The sequence below is a fragment of the Haliaeetus albicilla genome, chromosome 6 (genome assembly GCF_947461875.1).
Source record: "Haliaeetus albicilla chromosome 6, bHalAlb1.1, whole genome shotgun sequence".
Taxonomy (NCBI): Eukaryota; Metazoa; Chordata; class Aves; order Accipitriformes; family Accipitridae; genus Haliaeetus; species Haliaeetus albicilla.
In genome coordinates, this window is record NC_091488.1 from 34600811 (window position 1) to 34623781 (window position 22971).

General features: G+C 41.1%; 1 protein-coding gene across 3 annotated transcripts in view; it reads right to left on the bottom strand.

The window, feature by feature from the left end:
* The window catches only part of EPHA3 (EPH receptor A3), a 235566-nt gene that overhangs the window by 58247 nt on the left and 154348 nt on the right, over positions 1-22971 (bottom strand). For all 3 annotated transcript variants that reach the window (XM_069785513.1, XM_069785512.1, XM_069785514.1), the window contains 2 exons: positions 22180-22515; positions 2903-3027 (listed from right to left, as the gene is read on the bottom strand). In XM_069785513.1, coding sequence (XP_069641614.1) covers positions 2903-3027; positions 22180-22515 — 461 coding nt within the window. The remainder of the gene's footprint in view (positions 1-2902; positions 3028-22179; positions 22516-22971) is intronic.

Sequence of the window (22971 nt, forward strand, 5' to 3'; positions counted from 1 at the left end):
ATATCATAATTTACATACAGGACATTCTATTTTTATTCCAAATCTGTTCTAACATCCTGAATATCAGTACCATGCTGTTGCCCATAAATATCATGTATTCTTTGAAATTTAAGAACAACTTAACAAAGGAAAAAAAAAAACAACAAACATTTGCATGGACAAGGTGTATGACAGAATTGGGCTGACCTGTATTACTCTATTAATGCTGTATTTATTAATTTCTAAGAGATTACAAAAGGTATGGCAAGTAAAAACAAGCAGGAGGGAAAAGAATGGCTCAACATAAATCATCTACCAGCAATCAGGTACGACTTGTCAGGAATGATACCCAGATTGCTAACTGTGAAGGGTTTATTTCCTAGCAGCTGCCACTTAACAGCAGTGGGTTTTTTGATGAGCACAACCAAGACAATTTCTGAAGCAGAAATTCAAATGGACTGCACCAGTTTAAAATGAAAGCTCTCTTTTCAAAAGAGGAGGGGAGAGGGGCTGCTTAGAGATCTCAGACTGAAAAGCAGCATCTTCCAAAGGTGTTTGGAGAAGAGATGAAGAGTAACAGTCCAGCACGGGCTGCTCTGACCTCAGGTAAGTTTAACATGTACAGAGTAGTAGTTTTCAACCTTTTTTAATTTGCAGACCTAAAAAGGGCAATGGATTAAAGCCTCCTGACAAGAGATTTGCTTTTCTTAGTTACCTTTCATAAACCCCGAGGAACAGGCTTCTGACTCCCCAAGGGGCTGCAAGACCGCACATTAAAAACACTGGTGTCAGAAGGTTGTTTTTTAAAAACCGTTTGCTCTAAATGGTCTGGCTCCTATTGTCAAGCAGTTGGCTTTTTGGTTTAAGAAAGCTGTCTGGTGCATATGAACTCCTGATCACACACTTCAGAGGGAAGGAACACATGTGCAGGATCAGCCTCGTAAGACTGGTTGTCTCATGAAGCTGTCGTATGACAACCAGTTGCTCTGTAAGGACTGGATATACTCGGTGGGAATAGCAGCCACGAGCTCAGTCTATGCAAGACTGAGTACTGGAAGGTGACAATTTTCCTGAATAAACAGGCCAATTTCAGTGATGATCAAAACACTGCAAAAAGACAAATACAGAAAGAAAACTTCTCAGCTGCTCAACTAAAATGAACTAAATGCACACAGGTGGAAAAATTCTCTCCCTCTGGAGCAACTAAAACCAGAGAGATGGCCCTACCGCCGTGACGTGCAACGCAGCCGCGGTGTTACACCCCGCGGTGTTACACCCCGCGGTACTTGCGCAGAGCCCCCCAGGCAAGGGCTTCCACGCGGGGGGACTGGAGGGGGAGCCGCGACGGGGCTGCCGCAGCCCTTGGGAAACAAAGATACGGCCAACGGCAGCAAGAGCAGCCACGTAGGTCTCAAATGAAGCACAGGTTAATCATGCAGATAAATAACCTGGCCTGTGCAAAACAGGCTGCAGTTCTGGGATTCTTTCAGGCGTAGGCTCTTTGTGAGGTAAATAGCTCTTCCAAGCCTTACTAAAAGGCAGTATCTGTTTTCTGTTCTTCAAAAACATTGGAAGCAAGAGAGCCTAAATAATTCCTGCATCCCTTCAGTGCTGAGGATGTACAAATAAAAACAATCTAATGTATGCGCCGGTTCTCTTTTACTTCTCAAGACCAGGATCTGGACTTGATCCTGTCCCCGTTGAAATAACAGAAAAAACCCAAAGTGAAGGTCTATAGGCTACAGCTCTATAAGGTGAGACTGAACTGAAATGTTTAGGAAGCTTTCTTTTTCCCTTTTTATCAGTAGTACTACGTATGTTCAGATTTTTACCAAGTTCTTTGAAAGGTTCAAGTGCTCACCAAAAAACCCCACCCAAAATCAGATGACATTAATTTGGGAGAAATCTTTTCCGAATACAACCCCAACTTCCCAACCCCCATTCTTTAGCTGCAGATCAGGCGTGGACTATGAACACCACCTTGTCCCATTGGTAAGCTCCAGGAGAAAACTTTCTAAAGATTAACTGAATACCTGTAGAGCCTTTTTAACCGCGGCTTTGAAGTGGATATTGACACCGCGTCTTCCCTGGTACGTATGAAATATAAGCCTGATTTCTAGATATAAGCAGCATCAGTAAATGCTAAATTAAATCATTATTTCTGACATTTTTGCAAAGTTTGTCAACTTCAGTAGCAATACATTCTATCAAAAAGTCTCTCTGTCCAATCTAAAAATGGCTAATATCGCTCTTCACAATCTTCACAACATTTTACGGTCTTTTCAATTCTACCAGTAAGATTTACTAAAAAAAACCCATTATGTTATGAAGATTTTTTTTTTTTCCCCTAAATACAGATCCATATATGATGTAGAATGGCTGGAAATACAAGAAAATGTCAATATAAAGCAGAACCTATTTAATGGCAGATTTTCTTTGATTTGTAGTTATTTACATAAAATTTATGAAGAATTCAGTTATTCATGGAAAGTGGGAACTTCCATGGTGTAAACCAGTCACTAAAAGGATTGCCCATCTCTTTTCCAAATAATTTTTATGTAAAAGGTGCTTGTGCCACAGGGAAGCACCAAAACATGGATGCTGGCAAATAAATGTATGAACACTGACAGGATAACAGAACTGAGTAAGCAGTAAACTGTACTCAAGGAAAGAAAAAAATAGTACTACAGCTTGTCTGCATTACTTTCTGTATTTGTTCTGATGTGTTTGGGGATGAACTTGGTAGACAACACAACAATTTCACTTTATATTTTCATAATGTTCTCCTTCCCCAAAATTGAACAGTTTCAACACTTGGTGTCATTGGGGCAGACAGGGAGTGAACAAGGGTGTCTCTGAATACTTTACATAGACAAGATGCAATAATTTCATTACAAACGTCCCCTTCAATCTTTCTTCCCACCTTTTCATAGTATTTGACCTCGTAGTCCAAGATGATCCCATTCGGATGTTCGGGTTCTTGCCAAGACAGAGACACGCTGTTCCTGGATGTCCTGTCTTTCCTTATGACTGTGATGGGGGACGGAGCTGTAAGGGGCATGGGGGGAGGAGGGAAGAGAGAAAAGTAAACTGAGTTTATCTCTGTTCCAATCCTTGGCAAAGAGTATTGTTTCCATTTAAAAGACTCACGAGCATAGGTCTGGACTTGTATCAACATTCAGCAGCTGGATTATAGTCCTAGTACACATGCCTTAAAGCATCCTGGCCTCAAGGAAAATGAGCTGAGATTTTCTGTTAGACTGGCAGACCAGTGGCAAGACAGCAGATGGTTTCGATCTGCTACTACAGTGTAAGCAATGAAATACATTTGCTATACTAAAATAGAGAACAAAATAACAGTACTACCTATTTGTTATAATGCTGAAGTATTATCATTACCAGACTCTGAAGAACTCCGATAACATTTTCATATGCACGTGTAAAATGACGCTGGGATAGATTACGTACGAGGAGGTCCTGGTATCCACGACTAGTAATAACCATCAGCACACTGCAGAATACAGCCTCTTTTGTAACATTATTTGGTAAGCTCTCCAGATACAAATTGCTCCCATATACTCTTCTCCTTTACCACATTTCTTTGAAAATGAAGTTTGAAGAAAAAAAACTAAACTGCAAAATAACCTCATTTCTGATCTGTATTAATCAGTTAGGCATGACAATTGATTGCATGCCACAGACTCACCCATCACCCAAAACTTGGAAGTACTATTAACGTACAGAAAAAAATCATAATTACCCAAGATTCTTGTACATCAGTTCAGCTTTAGACCACCCAGCTCTACACGTTGTTCCAAGACCAGGGCTAGGTTTCCTGGACTCACTGAAAGCTATGCCATTTTTAAAATTATTTTTTCTGTTTCTTTAGGGTTGGCTTCCCACTCCAAATCCTTCTCTTCCATGGCTTTGGCCAAAATTCATCAGATGACAGCTTACAGATCACACATTAAAGATTGTAACTGTCATTTTTAAAAAAATCTTTTACCAATAAACAGCCTTTTCTCTTAACATGTAAAAAAATGTGTTTATAAGTTCAACATTGTGCTATCCTAATAAAAAGGCTCTAGCTGATCTAAACAATTTAATTTCAGCTGAATCCTGTGAAGCTTTTACTGTCCATATAAAACTAGTTGCACTTTACAGGCATTACACATTTGCATGCATTAGCCAGTGCCCTTTCTGTTTGGGTTTTCATTCCTGCAAGAGAAATTTCAAAAGCCAGAATAAAAGAAGGTTTAATTGAAATAAATTTTGGAAAATTTGTTCTGTGTTTGATTTTGCTAAACTTCCATCAAAACATACCTTCTAGTCTTGAGTCATAATCTAAATGTTGGCATCCTCCTTTAATTGAGTAGAGCATCTAGAAAGCTACGTACACCCACACAAGCACATACATATATACACACTTCCACATCCATTCTGGGCTGAAACACATCCTCCGAGCAGCATTTTCACATGTCACATGGTTCACAATAGCTTTCTGAGAAGATTAAAAAATTGCAAAAATCCTCCCCCCCCCCTTCCCCCCTCAGCAGGAAGAATTTATCCTGAATTTAAATTACCGAAATCAGATTTTGGAGGTTGGGGGTTTCTTTATTGTTGTTTGTGTTTGGGTTTATGGGGAAGTTTGTTTGTTTGTTGGGGTTTTTTTAAGTAGAATGGGAAACAGTCTCTTTCTGTTTTACTCAGACTCACCAGATCCAGGCTTGCTGAAGAACATTAGGGCAAGGTATACAGGACTGGTTTGTAATGAACATCCTTCAGTAATTCCACTTGAATTCCACCCAGGCACAAACCAGTGCTGGAGCCAAAATACAAAGTGGTTAGCTGGCTGGACTGCTCTACCGTAGCCAGCTCTACGTTAACTCATATACCCATGCTTGCTGCTTTTATGCTCTTGTAAGTCATTTTTATGTCTTCTTTTTAAGTCAAGCTATTAATCTTTTTTTGTATGTGAATAGATTGCCAAGCCCAGTACCCCAGCTGGTAACGCTTCCCATTAAGGTAACATTAATACAGATTTTATGAATAATTAATATATGATTAACAGAAATGGCTTTTCCCCTAATAAATTATGGTAATTTGTGCTATAACACATTCTCAGGGCAGGCTGAAATAATCTTATATGCTCCAATACAGATGTGCTTTAAAAAAAAGCTTTCTTCTAACACAGTATTAATTATTTTGAGCTCATTTACACACATCTCTGCAGATGCTAGCAGTAACTTATCTCACAGCAGTTCATTAGAAAAGTGTCTGCTCTGCAGTTATCAATAACATTATAAAACATTCATATACCTTTTCTAATCCCTAGGGTTCCCAAAGCTGCTCAGAAATTGCACATACAGAGTGTCTGGAAGAGACAGCATCCCACCTCACGGGTAAACGGAGGGGAGGTGGATAATCATGGGGAACACAAAGTTTCGGGCACCTTTAATCCCACGCACAGAACACATCTGAGTTCTGCAACACAGTGCTGCATGCCAGGCCGCTCCAACAGCTACTGAACCTCTCAGCTATGGAAATTACGTATTCCAAATCTGTTTAAATCACCATCTTATCCTAACTACGTGGATTACAAAAGTTACCTAGTTTTAAGGCATTAATCTTCAGCGCATAAAGGAACAGTGCCTTCAGACATTTCAGCGGTCAACTATTTATTTCTAGAGGATAAACCGCACTATTTATGCTCAGAGGGGAAGATACGGATTTGTAACAATTTTAATTTTTAACACAGGATGTTAAAAATAAAGACTCAAAATCTAGGTATAGATTTCACAATGTTCCCACTATCTCTGTGTGTTCACAACGGACTTTACAGGCAACAGCTGACTGTGATCTGGCTCTATGTTTCTATTGACCAAACAGAGCCCCGGAGAGGACGGCCCTCACAAGACCCTCTTCCAGCAGCTCCTCTCCCGGCACGACGTCAGGCTTACAGCTCTTCGAAGCACAGGTCAGACCGAACTGTGCTGCTCCTGGGACGATTCCAGCACCGGGACCCTCCTTCTGCAAAAAGTGGAGCGGAGGGGAGCAAGGCTAAACCTTGAAGCGAGCATCCCCGACAGCCAGCCTTGCAGAGCCCTTGCAGAGAGACAGAGGTGGCCGGCTCTTCTGCTGCGCCTGCTGCCCTGCACAACTGACGTCTCTCCCTCTATTTACTAAATTCTTTCTTTGCCCACGTCCAGAACCGACTCCTCTACTAACACACGGGATCGACTGATGAACACGCGCCACGCTTCGGTTTGACCAGGGTGAGATACGATGGTTTGACTGAGATGAGATACAAGGAAAAAACTACCAGCACAGCACGTGGCATAACCTTTCCTTTCTGGTCTGCAAGATGCTGGACTGTTAAAGTTTTAAATCTTAATGCAATCTTTTTTTTTTTTTTTCCTGCTATACCTGTTAGGTGGGTTTGAAAAGTGCTAGAAGTCCTTGAGCCCTAATGTAAGAAAACATCTTGTTCCAACAACTTCTAAGTTTACGCTTAAATCTACTGCAATCAATGAATTTAAGATACAGTAAGAGTTAAGGTAACCTGCAAGTCTGTATTGTCCTGCACAAGGACAGTCATATGGCAACAGAGGTGCCTATGGCCCCAGCTCAGGGCCGGGGTGCAATTGGGAGGAATAACTTGACATTTGGACCATGGAATGAATATCTTTTTGTATGCATCCCTAGACTACAATGTAATAAATCAAAACTTCTGAACTGTGTTCTGAATAGTGTCTAAGCAGAAGTCAGCCTTTATTTCCATTTTGTAACTCAACTAATCCTTCCTTCTCACCAGAGCAGCTCAGTTACTGTATTTTACTACTTACTTTGAAGAGTATGAAAATCCAGAAAAGGGAGAAACCACTGTTAAAGGACGTTAACATTATACACCATTAAACAACGAAGGCATCACCATAAGCAGCAATGCACATAGTCTTTAGTCTTCTGTATGAGGAAGAGAGAACCAAGAGCTTCCTGTTTCCTGAAAACCATTAAAGAACTATAATAGGATGAGACTAAATTAAAAATCAGGCTACAAAAAGGAAGAGAAGTACTTCATATTTAGAATAGCCGCTTTTTCATTGCAGTTCCAGGATTTTCCTTTCTTAAAAGACAGTTAGATTGTGCAACAACAGAATGCTAGAACAGCTATTTTAAATGTCTGCAGCTCCCACTGACAAAAAAAAATTTGCACCATGGGTTAGCAAATAATGACACATTGTGAAGCTTTTTAGGATAAATGGAAGTTTTTAAAATTATATTAAGGCATCAATAGCAACACAAAATTAGGTTAAACTAATTTATTATTTAGAAAACATACATTTCAAGGTAGAACTTGAGGAGAGTCCTTTTTTAGACTAAAAAGTTGAATACACACCATTTCAGCCATTTTTTGATAAATCCTGTGGCTTGTATACATCTATGTATTTACTTTTTATTGGTGTTTTGATTAACGTATTAGTACTCTTAACTTCTTCACTGAATAAGAGTTGGGTTTTTTTATAATTAACTTTAGACTTGTGTGGCCATGCATTAAGAGGTTTAGTCTCAATGGTCACATGCAATGCATATAGAGGCATTTTTATGCATCAGATGGTTACTATTTGTCTGGTACTACAATCTAACTGGTTTATGACTAGTTTAAGCAGTTAATATGAACATTCAAAACTCCCTAGAGTTACAAGGGGAAATGTACTTTGAGCGCTCAATGTTGTTAGGTAGCATTTGTGACAACTGGGAATGTGGATGTTGAAAAGGTAACAAACACAATGATCCAGGGAGCTTAAACTCACAAGTGTAAAAACCTCCTCAGTCATGACTATTAAAGGTGTAAGCAAATAACATGAAGGATCTAGCAGAGACGACAATAAAACTCTGCTCAAATTGATTTCCCAGAGAAACTGACCCCAACAGATCATTTGTTTTCCTCCAGTTTAATAGCAGCTGTATATAAATCTCCTTATTGACTTTTTCCTTATTCCTTGATTATTGTTTTCATATGTGACTGGCTTACAGATGTATATATATACACTGGAAGAAAATTCCCTGTCCTGTGACAGGGAGAACTCAGTATTAGCTTTGAGAAGCCATGTGTGTACAACTGCTGAAACATTTAGAGTCCTGTTGTTTCTTGCTTAGGTCTCTAGATCACAAATTAAATTTTAGGAAAGGATTTCATTCCAAAATGACCATGGCCTGCTCGCTTCCAGCTTTTGCTTACAACCAGCTATCAGCATCAGAAAGTAAAATATTCCAAGCTGTGCTGAAAGATGGTGCTCAAGAACATATCTGAGCCAGCAGAACTGACTGTATTACCCAAATTGCAACCTCCTCCACACTGCTGAATAAATGGAAGGTTTGTTCCTTTTTCTTTCTTCAGAAAACTGATGATTTTATTATCTAATCATAATACTCTCATCTGATATAATGTATAAATTTTCTTTAATGTCTGTGATGCCCCTAGGAGGTAATGTGGAACAAGAGCAGTAAATAAAGATCATAATCTGAAAATTAAATCTGCAGCCTCTGAGAGTAGGATCCACTGGGACCCAAAGCTGTAAGTCTTAGAGGACCAGTGTCCAAACCACAAAGCTCTCGTACAAGTCAAAGTGGAAATACCAATGTTGGAGTGAACAAACTGATCTCTCGCTTAGAGGCAGTTTGTCTAGAAAACTGGAGTCACATCCACAGAGTCAGGATACAGGCGAGAACTTACCCCGGTGCAAGCATCAGGTGCCCACGCACAGCTCGGTCTGGCACTGCTCATAACACTGTACGTACACATTTCACCCACGGAACAACCACCCAACTTCTGGGGTTTTGTGAATCAGCCTTCCTACCTCCAGGTTTATTCAACCCTTCCACTACCAACCAGCATTCAATTTGTGACAGAGTCCTAACTACTGACTCGCAAATCAGTGTAATGACATCACATCTCCATGACACGATCACGTTAACATGCTCTCTTGTCCTGGTTTCAGCTGGGATAGAGTTAACTGTCTTCCTAGTAGCTGGTACAGTGCTATGTTTTGAGTTCACTATGTGAAGAATGTTGATAACACTGATGTTTTCAGTTGTTGCTCAGTAGTGTTTAGACTATAGTCAAGGATTTTTCAGCTTCTCATGCCCAGCCAGCGAGAAAGCTGGAGGGGCACAAGAAGTTGGCACAGGACACAGCCAGGGCACCTGACCCAAAGTGGCCAACGGTGTATTCCAGACCATGGGACGTCACATCTCGTATATAAACTGGGAAGTGGGGCGGGGAATCGCCGCTCGGGGACTGGCTGGGTGTCGGTCGGCGGGTGGTGAGCAATTGCCCTGCGCATCATTTGTACGTTCCAATCCTTTTATTACTACTGTTGTCATTTTATTAGTGTTATCGTTATCATTATTAATTTCTTCTTTTCTGTTCTATTAAACCGTTCTTATCTCAACCCTCGAGTTTTACTTCTTTTCCCGATTTTCTCCCCCATCCCACTGGATGGGGGGGGAGTGAGTGAGCGGCTGCGTGGTGCTTAGTTGCTGGCTGGGGTTAAACCACGACACTCTGTAAGAACTGCTACGCTTGCCCTTGGATCCTTTACATCTCCAACATCTAGTCTGTGGATTAAACATCCAAGGGGTTTATTATAGAAGCCTGCTCACAGAAAGCAAGAGTTGCACTATTTTAAGCCTTCTCTGACTGCATTACTATTTACTTTCCCTGTTAAGCGCAGTGAAAGGCGCTGCCTCCCTCCAGGCGGTTGTGCTGAAGCAAGGCTGATCCCACAGGCACATTCCAAGAAGCCTCAGTCAGCGCTGGGTTCCCCAGGTGCCTCCCAGGAGGGAGGAGGAGGAGGAAGCAGTTACACTTTAACAACTCTTTGGAAACCCGCTAAACCCTACATGCTCCTCTTCCAGATACAATTACCCACCTCTTCACTGCGCCTGCAGACACAGTCCTTTGCCCTTTAATCTCCAGGACACGTAGTTAAACTAGCACAGTACTTGTGTTTGTGCTCCTGCACCTCTTCCTTGAGCTGAAGCAGGCTCAATATATTTTTATGACTTGGGCTGTAAAATGTCATCTGATTCTGTAAAATCGTTAGGTGACTGTCAGCCAGAATGCAACGCACCTTCCCTGTCCTTTCATGTCACCAGGGAGCCTAGCCACCTAGCCTGGATCCTAGCAGGATGCAATCACAAAGAAGTGGGCGAAAAGGTTCCCAGTTTCTGGGAGAGGGCTATCAAGATCTGGGCATTTGCACACATCAAAACGTGGAAGGAAAGAAGTAGGACAAAACTTTAAGGACAAATAGAAGCAGGCTAAGTCTGGATGAAAGCGAGCTGTCTGTGGGAGCTGTGTATGTTTCTCCCAGAAAAAGGACAAAACATTTTAAAGACTGACTTGTTCATGGTTATTTTAATAGATGATTGCCTGCATTACGGCAGAAGTACCCAAATGCATCCGGAAGCTGGCGGACTCCAGCCTGCGGTCACAGACTCCGGAGCGGCTGTGGGCATTGCACAGGTGCCGTGAAGAAAAGGCGGCAGGGAACTGGAAAGGGGAAAACAAGAAGCTTCAGCAGGAATTGTGCTAAAAGGCAGCTGCTTGATTTCGCTCTCAAATGGGGAGAAAGGCAACCCTCTGGGCAGCAGCTGTCACTGGACAAGTGATTAGCAGAGCTCATTTCTCACTCTTACAAATAAATGCTAAATTAAAAGCAAACTTCATTAAGTGTTGCACATTCATGTTCTCATTTCTCCCTCTTTTTATTAAAAAAGATAGCAAATGCCTTCCACAGAGCAAACAAAATGTTAGACTTGCTCATATGTTTAACACGTGTGTAATAAATCACGGAAACGCCATGTCCATTTGGGAATTATCAGGCTGCACAAGGCACTCGCTTCAGAAACTGAAAATTACGGTGCCATGGCGTTCACAGCTGTTATTTCAGAGAGAAGACAAATGCCATATATGCTTTCATAAGGATTCAGCCCAAAGGTACTCATAACACAAATGTTATTCTTTCTGTTCGCTGTTTTAGATGGTGATGGTGGGAGCTTCACAACACTTTGTATTTTTCACTGAATGTGTTTAAGACCGTATCAGTTTAAAATAAACAGTTTTGCTTTCCCTTCCCCTTTGTTACCTTACTTTATAAGACATTAGAGCCTCAGGCTTCCTGGTGTGGAGTTTTCAGAATGAAGAATTTATTCACCATGCTCATAACATCAACTGTCAGGCATCGAGTAGGCTTTCCCTTTCTGTGAAAGTTTAGTTATTACCTCAACCAGAGAAATCCCATTCATAATTTAAGAAGTATACTGAAGAAGCATCTCTAGAAATGCCATTATCCAAAACTGAAGAAGACCATTGCCCTCAGGTAAGTAATTTATGATATAAAGTATCTCTCTCCTTTTAAGTCATCACCAAAAGTTCCTGAACCGGTCTGCCAGTAAGTTCCATCAGAGTCTTTTCAACCTTGTCAGAAAACACTGTGAAGGGAAACAGTATTTCTAAAACTTCTTGCCCTGACATTCTTTGGTAGTTTCACAAATGGCTTTGGACCAATCGCTTTTGCAAAGGTTAACCAGGACAGGAGGCTCTCCAATGGAACAGACTCGAAAGGTGATCACATCTCCTTTCACTTTCTTTTGGATTTTGGGGTGATTGAACTTTTATTTTTGTTTGGTTTTAAGCAGTTTCTTTATATATATATATATAAGCATTGTTTACTCGAAGGAATGCTAGAAAGAAAACTCTTTCATATGTATTCTGCTGTAGAATTAGACAGTGCAAGAAAAGTCAAAAGAAACAAACAAATATAAGCTCCTTGAGGGATTTCTGGTGTCAAGCTTACAAATTCCAAGGACGCTCACTTCGCAACTGTGGGAAGATGGAACTAGCGAGAAGAAGCAAAGCCTTTAATTTTCAGAACAAGGCTGGCTTCAGGGGGTACCTGTCTTCATGAGCAGGATGACACATCCACAGGCTCAGATCAGCTTATGTAGTTGGTCTGAGTAAAACCAAAGCTTCATGTATGTGAAGACTGTAGCATGCAGGGGTGCGTAACTTTGAAACTATAATTTGGTTTTATATTAAAATGCCTTTAAAAAATAATTATTACATAGATAACTCCCATTGACAAGAACAGTCCCCAAACCCAAAGAAACAAGTAACATTTTTTTCCCAGCTGTCCCCAGCCTGCAAATTGTCTAGACAGACTAGCTTCAAGAAGCAAGGGAAGTTGATAGCTTTGTTCATGATCAAGAGGAACACGGACTATTTCCCTCAGTGATTACTGAGAATGCTAGCTCAGATAAGGGAAAGTGAGCCAGAAGTCTAAGGAATATTATTTAACTGAGCACTAAGCACCCTGTTTACCTACATTGCTTTATTTTTACTGTTTTACCAAACCAAGATATTAAATGAGAATCCACACGCAGCCTCATGTTAAAGACTGAAATAGAAACAGTAGCGAAAACCATTCTCCACTGATCGCTGACTACAAACTTCACTATGACCTCTGGAAAAGGTAGGTAAAAGCATTGGAAGTGAAAAACGCTGGCTGAGCCACAAACTTCACCTGCGAACTTTCTCTAAGGTCACGAGCGTTCACATGAGGACTGTGCGCACAGAAGACCAATGTATGTCACAGACTTTGAAGCCTCGGCAGAGCTTCCTTGACATTCAGGGGAAAAGGGATCAAAGGCTTCGCAGGCAGAACGTCTGCAGCTAGTAAGAGGCTATGCATGGAGTGACATTGTTAAAACACTTCCCTTTTATATCCCTAAAGGAGGAGTTTTATTGAGTTAAAATGATCCTTGAATAGCCTCTGGGCTGAACTGTAAAACACATTTGAAAAGCGTAAAATCTTTATTTATGCCAGGAATGTTTGAAACTCAAAAGATAAATGTCATTCAAAAAAACAAGCATGTCCTAGGTATTCAGTACGTAATGGGGCACAGCTGTAATAACAGTCAGTGAACCAGAGACTCCCTACATCATGTCATTAGCTCACTTTTAATAAGTCTATCTTCTTGTCCTTTTTATAAGGACCATAGGGAAAGAAAGAAATATATCATGCACCAAACATCTGTGGCTTTCTCAAATTGTCTCTCTTAGAAGATAGATCTACTTAAGGGACCTGTCTCAGGATATAGATTTTAAAGTGCACACAACCCTTCCTAAATATGGATTTTATTTAAACGGGGAGCATTACACATTGTTTGTGAGTTGCTGAAGACAATGCAGTCTAGCTTAACAGAACAAAGGCTGAATGCATAAAATAGCATCACAGTTCCTGCAAGTAATCAAAGACATATATTGAAATAAAGCTTGGTGCTCAACTTGGTGTCAAATTTATTCCTTTGAAGCCACAGATTTAAGGCAAATAAAATTGTACTTCTGAGGAGGTTTTAACAACTTTTGCTGGGAGCTAAGTGAGTCTTTGCTTACAATGGCACTGAAAATTTTACTGATTCTTTCTCCATTTTAATGTTTATCCTCCAAGCTGAAACTACAGGATGGCTTGAAATTTTCGATCTCAATCTGCAAATGACACATGTAGATCAAGACGTTACAAACCAGCTACTTCTACCCCTTAAGACTCTCCTTCCAACGATCCTAATTGCTGTACCTAGTGGTCAGTTTTGTTCTCAAGCTTTTTTGAACAATTTTCATTCTGGCCCCTTGCAAAAACTCTGTAGTGCCCTATCGGTTACCTCCTCCTTAAACAAATGTATCCCTTCTGTGTTTCAAAACAACAGCTAATACATTTAAGAAAGAGACAGGAGTGAAAATAAATTGGACTCAATGAATGTAACAGACTGGGCCATGTGTTTACACCAGAAAAAAATATATGGTTGATATGTTTTTATCAAATTGTTATTGATTAATCCAGAAAAAAAATGAGAGAGAAAAATGGATTACGGAGTCAACTTCCAGACCTGATACTGCCACACATAGGTGCACATGCACAGCTACTATTGCAGTCATCTGTTTTCCTACACCTCTTCATGCGTGGGTTAAACGATTAAGCAAGATGATTAAACAGGCTACATGAATTGTTCTGCTTTGTGGATTTTAGAAATACAAAAGATAAAAGGAGGATACTCCTGATAATCAGACTACTGCTCTCCTGGGGAAGCCTGAGATGATATAGGGTATATCTAGTTTTTTGTTATTCTTTGTACTATAGCTGTGCATAGATGCCTCGGTTTGGATCCAGGGGTGGTTATTCTCGTTAAAGCTTCCTATATGAAAAGAGCCATCCAGGGAAAGGAATCAACGTTCTACAAGTGCACAACTGAGTTGTGAGGGGACCAAAACTCAGCTTTAGGCATTTTTTGGCACTTAATTGAGGAGCATAATCACTTTCTATAGTTACTAGGAAAAGATCGGCATCTCTAGGTAGAATTTAGCCTCCTGTGTTTCCTTTGCATTTCTTTCTACAGCAGGTAAGAGGAGATTCCTAGTTATACTCAGTTTTTTTGTTCGTTTGTTTGTTTTTGGGGGGCGGGGGGGTCAACTATCTGAATCCTATATGGACTGTGTGGAAGAGCTGGGTTGAACTGAAGGCAGAGTTTGAGGGGGTCTCTTGTTACAACATGTCCCCTTTGTTCCTCTCCTGATGCCAGAATATGTGACAGCACAAAACTCTTTGGAATCAATTTAGTACTGACACTGGCTTATTGTAGCTGAACTCAGTCATTACCACCATTCGCAGCTGCACTGTTGAGACCTTGGTTTACAAGGCCTTAAGTCCTTAAGAACTAATCAAACATAAAACTACTTTTAAAGCTGTTCCACTGTGCTTTTAGTAATTAAAAGAAAACAGTCTATTTTATTATCAAGCAGGCATGCAGTAAAGACCTGAAGTATAAAAGAAAAAAAAAAAAAGTACTTGGGCATCAGCATGGTTATATTTGGAAAATATAGAAAATGTAATTACTTTCATTGAACTTTGTTGCTAATAATTATTCTGCTGGAATCCTGGACACTGAATCTTATCAGAAATAATGGAAGGGGTAAGAGCTCAGGAAGATGCACGTGCAAAGTCGTGGTTTGGAGAGAGAATATTCAGCCTGACATGGAGTAAGCTGCTCTATCCAGAAAAATGCTGTTGCAGAAAGAGGGTCACAGACTTAATTCCTTGTTCCCGCCCATCCTGTACAAGGTTTCAATTTTGCTCATTCTCTTTGCCCCTGTGAACCCTCTGGTCTAACCTGGACAACTAGATTTGCTACCCTACACGGTGACCCAGAACCATTTGTATATGGTACATGGAAATTAACGCTAAAACTGTAGACAAGCTCTCTTGGGAGAGCAGTTCATTTTCTAGAGCTTACAGAGTTCTTACAGCTAGGAAGCCCAAAGACTTCTTCACACATAAATTATCTGTCTCCACAGTAAAACTGTACTAGTGTAATGTAAACTTGTTTATAAACTATTTTGTTCAGATCAGTTAAAATCCCAAAATGGGCATTCTTCCTTTAGAGTGTTCCAATTAATTTAACATGAAAAAGTAGGAAAAAACTAATTCTTAGAGTAACACAAGTGTCATCATGCAGAGGTTTGCAGCAGTTTAAGTGAAATGCTCCTATGCAATTCAAAACTGCTTCCCCCCCATAATGAGGTATCTTAATATTCACATGGGGAAAGTTAGTTAGTGGAAAGTAGGTCTCAGTTTATTCATTGCTGACTCCGAGGGGGACTACCATAGCTGTTTGCTATAGTACCAGAGCATACAATAATGCTGTACAATACACAGATGAGCAAGACTGGATCCTGCAGTCTTTCTGATGAAAAAGCTTAGGAAGGAGCTGGTAACCCACAGGCAATTTAACTAAATCAAATTGCTCTTTCTAATGCCATCTAGTCTTTTGGAAGTATTCTGTAAAATAAGCCAGTCCTACCACAGTTTTCCATATTCATGCATGCACAAACTTTATGTGCTGTGACAAATGGTACGAGTTTTGAGGTTATCGTTGCTAAACACCAAAACAAATGATCCAACAATACTCTCCCCCATTTCTTTGAAGTGGGGCTATTGAGGTTTACAGCCCCTCAGCACCCATAGGTTTACTTTCTCTCCAGCCTGAGTAAGTGTATGGGCAGTTTACTCCCCCAAATTTCATTGAGAAGGCCTCGATACGTGGATGAAAAGATCAGCGTTAAAAGACGACAGTAATTACTGAACAGGCCCTTACCTGGTCTCCTTCCAGTTGCCGCTATCCTCTTTGCACACAAGCATCACACGTGGATTGAGGTGGGACGGAGGCCTCTGCAGATCGCCTAGCCCACTCCCCTGCTGAAAGCAGGGTCAACCACAGCAGGTTGCTCAGGTCCTTGATTAGTCAGGTTTTGAATACCACCACAGATGGGGATAACACAGTCTCTTCGGGCTACCTGCTCCAGTACTCAATCACACTTAGAGTGAAAAGGTTTTTTCCTACATTTAAACAGAATTTCTTGTATTTCAGTTTGTGACCATTGCCTCTTATCCTGTCACTAAGAACCACTGAAGAAAACCTGGCTCCTTCTTCTTTATACCCTCCTATATATCAGGCCTTTATATACATCGATAAGATCCACCTGAGCCTCCTCTCCCCCAGGCTGGGCAGTCCCACCTCTCTCAGCCTCTCCTCATATGACAGATGTTCCTCTCCCTTAATCATCCTAGTGACCCTTCACTGGTCTTGCCTCAGTATATCTGTCTCTCTTGTACTGGGCAGGGGCTAAACTGGACACACCACATGTGGCATCAACAGCGCTGAGTCGAGGGGAAGGATCACCTCCCTTGACCTGCTGGCAGTGCTCTTTCTACTGCAGTCCCAGATGCTCCACCGGGACCTCCGGATCCTTTCCTGCAAAGCTGCTTTCCCTCCAGTTTGCCTCCAGCACGTACTGACTGGTGCAGAGGGTTAGTCCTCCCCAGGTGCAGGATGTACTCAACTACAGGAATGCTAAAGATCGACATTCAAAATAGCATGCTGGAGGAAGCTCACCAGAATTACATTCTGGAAAGTTAGGAAAATGCAGACTCTAAGCTTCTTCACAGTGCCAAAAACATGACTGTTGAGGAAATGTTCTGTATCAATTTTACACATCATCTTATTCAACTTTGGGACACAGACCCAGAATAAGAATTCTTTACAAACTAATTCTAACACCTCCTCCAGGCAAAACTAGAGCCTTTAAAGGTAACAGCCAGTGAATGCTAGCTGTTTCTGACTTAGCTTTTAAGCAGTAAAATACATTTTTATCATTAGGTATATGCTTATATCCAAGAGACTTATATGGATTGTGATTACATAGATACCACATTTATTTGTTAGATAGGAGGTGCAGCCCCCTTCAGGAATACAGAAGGTTTTATTTGTTATTGCTCACTTTGGGACTTCCCCAACTTTCAACAAGCTGAGGATGCTTTCGGTATTTGTTTTGGTTTACACAATAAATACAGCGAGAACTGTACTTATTATTTATTAGACATGCCGCTATCATATTGTTTGCATGAGTTTATAGTCACTAGAACTAACAAATACAAACTAAACAAAACTAAGCAAACAGATTTTAGATCAAACAAACAGAACCACTTCTTGTATGATGAACCTTGCTCACCAGATCTGCCTGGAGGAAAGGATGGGGATGGCACTGTGTGTGCTGGGATACCACTGGGATGGCCAAGGCTTCCTAAGATGTACCTGATAGATCAATATCTGCTAATGGTACAGATTCCTGAAAGTTCTCCTTATCTCCTCTAGATTGCAAAGATCACTGCAGAGAATGTCTATTTAAAGTGCTGTTAAGTCAATTAGGTCGCTGGTTAAAATATTAATCTTTTCGCTCAGCATTCCTGACTCATACCTACAACCTGTATGACTGTGTGTGATACCACAAAAGCAGTGATAGGGCAGAAGAAACCTGTTACTTTCTCATGCAGCATCTGCAAAACATATTCAACTCATATATGTCCCTGACTGAATGGCTGTGTTGCACACTGGAAAACCATCTCCCTCATTTTTGTAAACTGATTGCCCAGTAGCATGATTGTGTTGTCCCTACCAAATCTTAGTCTTTCTTCAGTGAATTCCACACCCTATTTCCATTTAAAACCTCTTTGGGCTCCAATATGAGTCTTCTGCTTGCTACTGCCGAAAGGCAGTAAAGGCAGAACTGCCCTGACCTGGACTGGACGTCTTTTCCCTTTGGGTTACTTACAAAGCTCCCAGGAATGGACAACCTTCTGGTCTTAACAGATAAACGCATTTTAAAAAAGCCCATGAACTGTGTTCAGAAAACCCAGTGAACCTGATCACACTCGCAACAAGCCAGGCAGCGTGGCATGGCTGTCAGCCTCTCTGCGTGGCACGTTCGCAATTAGCAGGCCACCTCCACGGGTACCGAATTCTGTACCCTCTCCAGCAGCAGCCAGTGACCCTTTCTAAATGGGGTTGATTGGTGTTATTAGGAGACAACATCTGTGAGGTGCAACATATTGACGTGAGGTGAGAGCTTTCTTCAGGCAGCAGCAGAATGCTTCAATATAATTCAGAGGAAGCTGTATCAGGCAGCAACTGAAGGCATGTATTATACTCCAATCAACGAGGATGATCAACAAACTAAATTAAATAGAAACGCGTGCCCTTTGTCTTTTACTTCCACACCAAAGACAGAAAGACTTACGGGAATTAGAAATATTGCAGTGTCATACCTGTCTAGCCATATTTTGCAAGACACTTTTTTTTTTTTTTTCCCCAGGGATGTCTGCTCATTAACCTTCACTGAAAGGGAAGGAAAAGAAAATGCAATAAAAGCGCAGCAAAACTCAGGCCAGACAGTTGGAAGAAAAAAACCAATCCATTTTCTGAAACAATTCTGAATTTCCCTTAATTCAGGGGACTGGATCTTGGCTTTACAACAGTTTTGTACTGTAAAATGTATTATCCTTCTTGCACTCACAGCACCAGCAGAATCAGAGTCTGGATGTTTCAAAGCTTACAAGTGACAGAGAAGCACACCTTTCCTTTACTTCTAGACCAGGTTTGAAAAATCTCCAGGAGAATCTTTTTGAGATTTTTAGTTACAGACTCTAGAACTCAAGAGTCACTGTAAAGGTATCAGCAAATTTTTCAGCAACATTTAAGGTGACCCTTTTTGCGTGTGTATATATCTGCGTGTATATGTAAATTACAAATATGTGTATGCACGTGTGTATATAATCTGTTTACGTACAAAAATGGAGCTGCTGTGCAAACTGACTGACTCCTAACATATCAGCTGAATGTATTTTAACACACTCTGGCAGATGTCCCAGCTGCTGCATTACAGAAAATTAGTACTATGCACGTTTTGATCTATTAGGCTGGTGATGGATTCATAGGCAGAAATGCTCACATGTACTGTGAGAAACATGGAAAGAAATGTTTGTTCGATTTTCAGCAGGCCTTTGTAGCTCAGAGACCCAGCAAACATAACACCAACCAATGCCTGTCTTGAACTGAGTTCATCAGAAGTAAAGATGTACAATGTCCAATTTTTACCACCAAGAGAACTGCCGCAAAAGTCACATTTTTGTCATTAGAAAATACAAAACATTCTGCAGGTCTGCCTCAGGCTCTCAGAAACTCACGTACTTGAAAACCTGTGTTTTGGATGGGTGAGGGACATTCTGCAGAACAGTTTTCACTAAGCTGGGATGGGCCCTGGCAGTGCTTGAAGAAAGCACGTGGATACTGAAAATCCAAGATTAAGACTGCAACTTCATCATACCCATTGCACGGGTACAGGCCTCTCAAATCATGGTCGGCAGGAGTGAAATAGCCTGGATTCAGGAGAGACTGAGAAGCTCCAGGTAGCAGGGACCTTCTATACTTCAATCCTCTCTCCAAAACTCGCAGCCTACTGACTGACATCTTTCCTTCTGCAGGCTTGCCAGGGGCTCTGTCCCCAGGATCCGGCCAGCCGTACCGAACCCTATCGCCCCGTGGGATACCCCATCCGCGGAGCAACCTCCCAAAACAACACGCCTCTCCTACTCCCCTGAGTCCAGCAGAGCTCAGCCATTTAACCCAAGCTTTATCCAACTGGTGGATACCTCCGTCCTGGGAGCAACGTACCTAAAATCAGATGGCACAAGTAATAGCCCTAGAGTCATGACTGGCTTTTGCAGTCTTTTGGTCTCTTCCAGATCCACCTCAACAGTGCTTTAATTCTTTTTTGAAACACCCCCCCAGTTAAACCTTCAATTATAATGAAGTCTAAGATCTTCAGACCTTCTCCCCCCACCCAGGTGTTTAAGTATGACATTAGCTAAAAATATGCTTCTGGTGTGTCCCTTTTGTGATCTAACGAGGAGGGGAATGCAAGAGAAATTGCATTTTTGTAATTATGCTTTAAAAGATTACTTATATAGATATTTAAGGTCTAATTTTAGCAACTTGCAGAATTTCTAGGGGAATTCTAATATAGTAAACCAATCGGCATGATCAAGACATAGCACAATTAAGCCTGTAGTAACCCGCAACACCTAAATATATGTAAAGCAAAAATGGGCTATGCATAAAAGTAGAAAACAAACAAATTGCTTAAGCAGCCTGTGGGTTGCATTAAACAAAGTTGCTATTGCCAGAAATGCATTGACTCTGCCACGTCAGAGGAACTGTGCGTTCCAAAACAAAATAAAAGTCCACCTTGCATCGCAGTGCAAAGGCAGCCAGCTCTGGGCCCTGGGGAAGCATGCTGCAAAGCAGGAGGCCTCTGCAGAGAAATACCTTTCACTGATCCTAGACAGTTCATTCTAGGGGAGTGTCCCCAGGTGATTTCTAACGCTACAGTGATGAACAGGCTGAAAGGCTGTATCTCTGATATAAAAAACAGAAGAAAAGAGAGCAACTAAACAAAGGCTGCTCAAGTCACTGGCACAAATATACAAAACGTGTAACTATAACAGTAGCAAGTTATTTGGAAGGGACATAAAATGCGAGTTTCAGAGCTGACGTCAGTGCCTAAATGAAAAAGAGATCATGAGAAGTTGTTTCAATTGGGTAGATTCACCTCTGCCTGCCTACTGCATAGACAGTCCTCCAGAGCATTTGGAAACGTAGTGACTGCTGTCAGAAAACAGTCTGTTCTCGTATTTCTATGCCTCCCACTAAAGCTGATCTGTGATCTGAGGAGAAGAGATATATCCTCTAAAGTGAAAAACTTTGCAATAATGTAGTTTACTAGGAGAACATCTACTTAGAACAACGTCGGTTTGTGCTTTGAGGAAGACAGAAATGTAGGTATTTTGGGGTGGGGGTGGGGGATGGGAGAAGGTGGGAGAAGCCTTACTGCACACACACATGCTTTCAGTACAAACCTTCCTGATGGTGAACCGCGTGGAGCAGAACTACAGAAATTTCAGGATCTAGTCTCTCTTCACTGGCAAACATTGCTGCTAAAAAAATGGTACCTAAACAAATGCTAGAGAAGAGTCTAGATTCTTCACATCTTTCAGATAAATGTAACCTTGCCAAATGAGAAGCAAATGGTAGAATAGTGCAGCAGTGACAAAAGCTCTGATCCGACAGTCAGGGCATACTGCTGTGCTCATGCAGGGCCTCAATGACTTTAATAAGTCTCCACAGAAGCAGAGCAGTCCCTTTGCACACTATCAGCTACGAAACCAGGACCTAATTCAGTATTCAGCTCCACACCCCCATCATGTTGGCAATAATTCAGAGTTGGTGAGACAACTTGTAAAAGAAAAAAAAAAAAAAGCAGTGTTTTAAACCTCTCTAATTTAATATTAGCTTTTTATGTGTCTAACATCAAAGCATTTTTTCACTTCTATTTAATCAAAATTAATCACTAAGATTACTACAGTAATTTATGTTGGACATTATTGAAATGAGTGTTTTATTAAAATCTGGTTTTATTAATAAAACACATTCTGGCTAAGGAATCATGTGAGTCTGCTATTCGAGACTATTAACTGGGAACTGGGAGTTAATCACAACAGTCATGTTGCCAGGTCCTTTGACAGCAACACATACTGGGTTTGTTTCTGCTTTTACTTTTACTAGCATATTCAAGTCAATTAGTTACCCTAGCACACCAGCGGTCAGAGTAACTCCTGTAAAATAGGTAAACAAAGGTACTTACATCTCCATGGTTTTGAACAAAGAAAGGGTAATCGGAAAGAGACTCACCAGCCTGATTAGTTGTGATGCTGACAGCAGCAAATTGTCTGGAAAGTGTACTCAAGTCAGATACCCCGTTGACTGCATCAATCTCAAAAGTGTAATTGGTATGTGCCAAAAGGTCCACTACTGTCACCGTGGTGTTGGTGAGTCCAGTCTGATGGGGTAAGAATCGCACGTTGTCGCTACACGGCTCACACATCTTGATGTTTCCTCCACATTTTTTGCAAATGATGTTGAAAGTGACATCTTTCCGACCTCCAGTGTCAAGAGGCCAGCTCCAGTCCAGGATAACAGACGTCTCATTGATGTTAGAGATAACATTTCTCGGAGCAGATGGTGGTCCTATAAAAGGAAACGGGAAATCAGAGGGATGAGATTCTCCGTAGTGCTCTAAGATGGGAGTAACAAGGGCGCAAAAATAAAAAAGTCAAAACCATAAATAACCAAACTCTTCTAGTTATTCCCTGTAGAGACTTCTGAAATATTTTACTGGACTACAGACCTAGACTATCAAGAACCATGTTTTCTTATAGACAGACGGTACCTTCAGGGTACAGTTCAGGACTGAGGCCTGAAAATACTGGTAGCAATTTAAAAATCCTAGGTCTCCTTCTTGAGTCTGACAGAGGAGAAGAAGAAGGAGGAAATGAAAACAGAAGGACATAAACCCAGCCCACCAATTTTTGGTAGCCTGTCCAACATGTAAGAAGACATGGGAGGCAGGGAATGGCTGACTGCAATGGGACATGAGAGGAAGCAAGCAAGCTGCTGAGATACAGATGGAGGAGCAAGAATGAC